Consider the following 7,063-nt stretch of genomic DNA (forward strand, 5'->3'; position numbering starts at 1 on the left):
AAGAGATTATAGACTTCATCTGGGATCACATCGTATGTCAATTTGGGATACCTGCCGAAATAGTGTGTGACAATGGAAAATAGTTTATCGGCAGCAATGTGACGAAATTCCTCGAAGACCACAAAATAAAAAGGATATTATCAATGCCGTATCACCATAGTGGAAACGGACAGGCCGAATCGACGAACAAGACTATCATTCAAAACCTAAAGAAAAGGTTGAACGGCGCTAAGAGGAAATGGAGAGAAATTCTACCCGAAATCCTTTGGGCATATCGAACAACATCAAAATCCAGTACGGGGGCAACCCCGTTCTCCTTAGTATATGGCTTTGCAGCCTTGATTCCAGTCGAAGTAGGGAAACCCAGTGCCAGGTTTCTACATACAACAAAAGAGCCAAATCACAAGGCTATGAATACTAGCCTCGAATTATTGGATGAAAAATGAGAAGCCGCACTCGTTCGAATGGCTGCACAAAAGCAACGAATCGAAAGATACTCCAATAGGAGAACCAACCTTCGCTACTTTAGAGTCGACGATTTAGTCCTGAGGAAAGTCACTATAAACATTCGAGATCCTAATGAAGGGAAGCTCGGCCCAAATTGGGAAGGACCCTACCAAGTCCTCGACATCGTCGGAAAGGGATCTTATAAGCTCGTCACGATGGATGACGAACAACTGCCAAATAATTGGAACATATCGCTTCTCAAACGGTATTATTGCTAAGGTATGACTTTATTCCTTTTTTTCATTTATATATATGACACAAACTCACTGCAGGTGATCGATCGAAGACATCGAGACCACAGGTTTTAAAGCATGTGTTGCACTCGTTTTCCCTTAGATCGGTTTTTATCCCAAGAGGGTTTTTCCGGCGAGGTTTTTAACGAGGCAACAATTATGTGCTACCCGAGGACCATTCAAAAGTATCCAAGGCTTCTTTACAATCAACCTTGAATACTGGGGGGCATCACTCTCAGATGTTACACTTTTGAGGAAAATACTTCGTGTACAAGGGTCTCGATAGAGAAACTTTGTAATGGGCCAAACGGTCGAATGAACCGTGTTCGTATAGATTAGTCGAGCCCCGATGGAAAAACATGTACGCATGTATAAATTATACAAAGAAGCATTCTTTTTATATCAAACATATTGTCTCTCAAAGAAAATTTTCTACTACACAAGCTCCATACTTATGATTTTGTGAGAAATGGCTCAAGGGACAAGTGCAAATATACCTCGTGCACTCAGGGACTGCCATTGACGATCGACATATTCGAGTAATCTAAACTCAAATTTATAAGACCTCAAAGAGGCACCCCTCGATCTACAGGCCAAGGCCATTATTCTCGGGAATGTTATTGCAAAATAAGCCCAAGAGCCATACCCAAAGGCTACGGCCAAATTAAGGCGGTTCGGAGACGTCCGAATCCCGTAATAAAAATAGGCCTTCGAATTCTTTGAAAAACTGGTTAAAAAAGGCTGCCCTCGGCAAGTAATCTAAAGGGCTTCGATAAAATCAGCCCTCAAAAAACCTTAAGAGGTATCAAATTATCTTAACACAAACGTCCTAAGGCACAAAAAGCAAAGGGGTTTCAATTGACATCGAACCCTCTAAAAAACCCAATGGGTAAAGAATACATGTTAAGGCATAAAGAAATGTTTTACTAAGTCTTCTAAACCAAAAAAGGGAAAAAATAGCCATCTTTTAGAGGCCATATCGGCCCAATATAAAGAGCCTTAGGGCCAATACACTTGGAGTTCGAGATTTTATTCTCACTCAATTCGGACCTAAGGGTTCCACTATTCCGAGCTCAAATAAAACTGACTTGAATATAGCTCAAGGATTCATTATTATTTGATATAAAACCTTAAGGGTCCTGTTACTATGAGTTCGAAACTTACTCGAACTCGGCTATAAAAATAGTAGAATTACGGCTTCGATCAAGCCGTCCAAAATAAAAATCTTGAACATATTGTTAAGCTCGGGGACTCACCCTCGCTTAACTAAAAAACCTAAGGGTTTGTTCTACTCTGAGTTCGAGCTATTGCTCACTCGATTATAGAGGCTACAACAACACGATTGCAATGAAGTTTTCACAAGGCAGAGGCAAAACAAAATTTATCATAAATCAAAAATCGAAGACGAAACGAAAAGAAAAGGAATCTTTCATATATGCAAAGTATTTACAAAGACCACATAGGGTCTTACACAAAAAAACAAAAGGGGAAAAAATCCTAACTGCCTAGTCCGCTTCGGGAGCTTCATCTTCATCTCCTCTGCTCTCGGATCGACTCGCAGAGTCTTCTTCATCGGAAAGCAAAGCTCTGACCTCGTCCTCCAAAACCTTCGCATTCTCGATATCAGCTGTGAGGTCGAAGCCACGAGCATGTACCTCTTTAAGAGTCTCTCTTCGAGACTTGCGCCTAGTATGCTCGGCAACACGGGACAATCTAACCTCAGCAGCGTCAGAAATTTCCTTTGCTCGAGTGTTAGCGGCTTCAACATCAGCTCGGTAAGAGGTCACGAGCTCCTCTACCTCGGATGTGGCCCTTGCAAGCTCAGTAGCCAACCAAATCTCGAGCTCTTCAATTTTCTGGGCTCGAGCCAAGTTCTCCTTCTTTACACTTTGGAGTTGAAGCTCAACCAAAGACAGTTGGGCCCGAACCGCTTCTTTCTCTGAGGCGAGACGGTCCATGTTCTGCTTCCACCCCAAAGTCTCAGCCTCTTTCATCTTGGCCTCCTCACGAAGCTGCTCAACCAATTCGGCCTTCTGTTGAACCTACAGGATCAAAGTGTTAGTCGCCTATATCAAGTTAATACATAACAAGCTCCCAAAAATTTACATTACTCGTTCAATGAGCTCAGTCTGATCTTTATGATCTCTTGTCAGCTCGGCTCGAAAACTCATGATCTCCTTTTCTTTGTACACTAGAGGAGTTTGAGGGCGTCTCTCTCCTCCATAAGCTTTTTGAGATCGGCCTCGCATCGGGCCAGCTCAGCTCGGTAATTGGAGGACACTCCTCGATGAAGCCTTGTCGCTTGTACAGAAAGGAAGGAAATCAGACTTAGAGAAATAAGAACAAACGCAAGCATGGTAACATGGGCTAAAACTCACTTGGTTCATAAGCCGCTAAGCCTCATCAAAAATGAGTGATGCGTCCAGTTCGGGAACATGATCGACCCCCTCAAAGCAGCCGCAAAATATATCATCCTTTTCGGGGTCCGTCCCCATATCGGGGGTCCAATGGACCGGGCATACCGAAACTGACCCTCAGAGAATGTGGGGCCGGGCGGCGAATCATCGATGTTAATTGCCCCGAGCAAGTCACTTGGGGCTTCTCTTCTCTTTGAAGGGCCTCAGAACTAGACCCTTCGGGCACACCCGCCGATTGCTCATCACGGCAGGAGGCATCATCAGCACCCGATGACTGGAGGACCCTGCTCGGACCTTCCCCCGAGATCACCTCGATCTGCGGCTGAACCTCATCGATCGTCACCGGCTCAGCAGTTCTCAAAGCTTTGATGCCTTCCTTCTTCCGAGCCACCAGCAGGCAGTCGGCATCTTCTCCCTCCTCGTCTTCATTTCGTAGCGTTTGGACTACATCGACAGACAGAACGGAGGGATCAATCTTCCACTTTTGAGCCCTATTTTTCTTGGGCTTCGGGGTATCTGGAGTCGAGGCACTTCTCCTTTTCTTGTCTTTGGTCGGCTTCGAGGCCTCCCCTTCCTCGAGGGGAGGCGGCCTCATGACGACATTATCTCCAAGACCTGTATGAGAAGAAATCAAGTTAAAAAGAAGTATTTCACAGGAAAGCATCAAACACGGACAGGGAAACTTACCATGATTTTTGGCCTCCCATCGGCCCTTGGCCAGATCGCGCCACAAGCGCTCAGCATACGAAGAGATTGAAACCAGTTGTCGAACCTAACCTGCAAGGTCCGGGATTGCACCAGGAAACCAGGGGGAATCTGCACCATAAAGAAGAATATAGATGAGAAGAGGTAAATGAAACACAACAAGTAATCAAACGTTATCAGTGAGGTTCTACTTACGCTTCAAGTTCCATTCTTCGGGGAATGGCATCTTCTCGGCGGGGATTAAGTCAGAGGTCCTGACTCGGACAAACCAGCCCATCCACCCTTGGTCCTTGTCCACGTCTATGATCGAGAACATCACCTTCGTGGCCCGGCGCTGAAGCCTTATCATTTCGCCCCGATAAAGACGGGAGCTGTATAGCCTAATGAGATGATCGAGGGTGAAAGACATACCCTCGACCTTGCTCCAGAAGAATCTGAGCAAAATGACAATGCGCCAAAAAGAGGGGTAGATTTGGCCTAGGGTTACCCGGTATTGGCGGCAGAAGTTGATTATGACAGGATCGACGGAACCTAGTGTGAAAGGGTAAGTATACATACTTAAGAACCCTTTCACATGAGCGGTGATGTCCTCTTCGGGGATAGGAATCACCACCTCTTTATTCTCCTAGTGGCAGTATTTTTTCGCCGACTCTAGATCGCCTTCGGATATCGAACAGATGTATCTAGACATGGGCTCGCATCGGCTTTTTTGACTTTAAAGTCGGAAGTAAGTTCACATGGCCCCGGGGATGCACACTTCGATATGTGGCTCCACCGGGGTTTTGACACTGGCCGACCGCGATGAGGAGGCCTTTTCCTCTTGAGGAACGGTCTTTGATGTTTTTGCCATTGCTATATGAGGTTTAAGGAAGAAGAAGGCAGAATTTGTGTTTAAATAAGAGATTGGCAAACGGAAACCGGCAAAGTTGATGAACTTGAAGAGAATAGAAGAGCTTTTGAAGATTAGAAGAAGTTTGAAAGTAAAGTTTGAGAAGATTATGAAGGCGTTCTATTAATAATAGCCATTTTGATGGTTTGAAAGCACTGGTGGCCGACCATTAACTGGCGTTAATTAATGAATTTGGAAACTGTGCAGACATGACGCTTCAATCGCTTCTGTCGCTTACGTCAGGATGTTGACATCATAGTTGATCGAGTTATTAAATCAAAATTTCAAAATTCCTTTCTTCTCATTACACTCCAAAAAATGAGGGGACTATTTGTATACGGTCGAAATAGGACATACCCGATTTCGTTGGCAGGGGAGTTGCCCCGAGGGTAACCTCATAATAAATTGGGCTCGAGCTCGAAGATAAAACATCGAGCCTAGAGATCGAAGTGTTCTATGAGATCGAGGCCAGCAACAATCGAGATCAAGCATGACTGACGTCGGGTAAGGCGTAATAACAGAATGACGAGATATCAGTAACCGGTCGAAGATCACGGCGGAAATCCCGGAACAGATCAAATCAAAGCGGTTGTTAGTGCCAATCATAGGATCTACTTCTGTTATTAGAGTTGTACCTTATTTAGGATTCCTCTATTATATAAAGAGGGATCCCATTCACTTGTAAAGGGCAATTATTATTCACTGATAAGAATATGCATATACGTTGTTTTCTTTGTTCATCAATGTTCATCGATGTTTGTTCCATCTTCTATTATTCTTATTAACTAGCCTCGAGACTGTCTCGAATTGAGGTGGAGGTGTTGTTTGCAGACCGGTTTGATTCATTTCATTGTCCAATTTATTTATTCAATTCGTTATTTATTAATTGGTACTGGATTAAATCACATATCCTTAAAATCACAATATAAGTTTAATTGTTACTCAATTTTTAGGGTAAACACTGTATCCAAGGTAAAGTATTGCATATGGATAAGTGAAAGGAATATTTAATATACTTATGGATAAGAATATATAGATATAAAAATTCTTAACGGGTTAACGATTTATCCGATAAGAAAATTGAATAATCCGTCCCCAAGCCGATAAGCCGTTAATAATAAAATTTCAATCAGTTCATTACCTGTTAATCCTGTAACCCGATACCAATAAGCCATTAAGTCACTTTTACGGTTTGGTTTTCAGTTTCGGTTCGATTTTAAACACCCTAGTAGGACGGGCAAGGTCATCCTCAGGATCAGTACCTAAGGTACTTTTCTTCTTCTACTTCATAGCAGACAACTTTAAACTTTAGGCCTGAACTTCCTCCTCAATCTCCGGAATGTCAATCATGGCATAAGGTTGAACTTTTTCGATCACATGTCTACAATAAATAGGAACGAACTTAGTAAATACTAAACGAACAAGGGAAAAACCTGAAGAGTATAGTGCAGAAGAGACCTTGTTTATCTTCTCTTATCAAGGGGATTGTATCATCTACTTTCCTTTCACTCGGGAATTCTATTTCATCACCCTCCATGAGAATTAGATCATTTTCTTCTGACTCATCCCGGAGATAGAATTAAGCATTCAGGGAATTATCTCGGGGATTACTGTGGTCATTCCCGAATTCTTTCTGCTTTCTGCCGGACCTTGTCTTTTTTCTCGGAGGGATGATAAGGACACCCTCCTCGAAATGGAACTCGTTGAATCCTTCTTCTTCTTCTTCTTCCATTTCATAGAGGTCAACTTCAAGATCTGATCTTGAGCTTCATTATTCATTTTTGGAATCTCAATCAAGACCCGGGGTTGAGTTTTTCTTGACCAAAGACCTATATCAATGAAAGAAAGATAAGATCATGGAATGTTAAATGGAAGAAGAACGAAATGAAATGGAAGAAGATAATCAGTTTGGAAAGTACCCAAGGTTCTTAGCCTTCAATCCGGGAAGCACAAAGATATACTTCCACGAATTCATATCCACGGGAGAAGAAGACGATATCTTCTCCGCATATTCCTTGATGTCGTGAACTTTTTCAATCATTTTCATAGAATCTGTAGTTCAAAGACTAAAGATTATGAGATGAATAAGAGCAAAGAAGTGTACTTATGTTAATCATTCCACTTCTCCGAGGAACGGGCAGTCTCAAAGTTGAATTCAATCCTGAATCGATACCACAATAAATCTATCATACAACCATAGTAAAATTTTAAAGAATAGAGATGGAGGAGGTTTCGAAGAGTGAAATCCATGTTGACAAAAAGCGAAGCATGCCGCAATCAAAGATAGTATAGTAAATTATCGTCTCCACATG

The 7,063-nt window shown here is 42.7% G+C and overlaps 1 protein-coding gene across 1 annotated transcript; it reads right to left on the bottom strand.

Annotated features, from left to right (window-relative positions):
- Positions 1–2,245: 2,245 nt before the first annotated feature.
- On the bottom strand, positions 2,246–4,211 carry LOC138901178 (vicilin-like seed storage protein At2g18540). The gene is made up of 4 exons (XM_070188923.1): positions 4,058–4,211; positions 3,935–3,973; positions 3,333–3,772; positions 2,246–2,782 (listed from the first exon to the last, which is right to left on the bottom strand). Exons 1-4 carry the CDS (start codon positions 4,209–4,211, stop codon positions 2,246–2,248), a joined length of 1,170 nt encoding a protein of 389 aa, XP_070045024.1.
- Positions 4,212–7,063: the final 2,852 nt, after the last annotated feature.

The sequence above is a fragment of the Nicotiana tomentosiformis genome, chromosome 11 (assembly GCF_000390325.3).
Source record: "Nicotiana tomentosiformis chromosome 11, ASM39032v3, whole genome shotgun sequence".
NCBI classification, from domain to species: domain Eukaryota; kingdom Viridiplantae; phylum Streptophyta; class Magnoliopsida; order Solanales; family Solanaceae; genus Nicotiana; species Nicotiana tomentosiformis.

Bases quoted from the DNA above. Each gene is read 5' to 3' on its own strand.
- LOC138901178 (XM_070188923.1), bottom strand. From the start codon at position 4,211: ATGATAAGGCTTCAGCGCCGGGCCACGAAGGTGATGTTCTCGATCATA. The intron at 3,773-3,934 runs GTTAGGTTCGAC...CTTCTCATACAG, and splicing joins TGCAATCCCGGACCTTGCAG to GTCTTGGAGATAATGTCGTC. The intron at 2,783-3,332 runs GTGACTTGCTCG...TTGATCCTGTAG, and splicing joins AAAGAGAAGAGAAGCCCCAA to GTTCAACAGAAGGCCGAATT.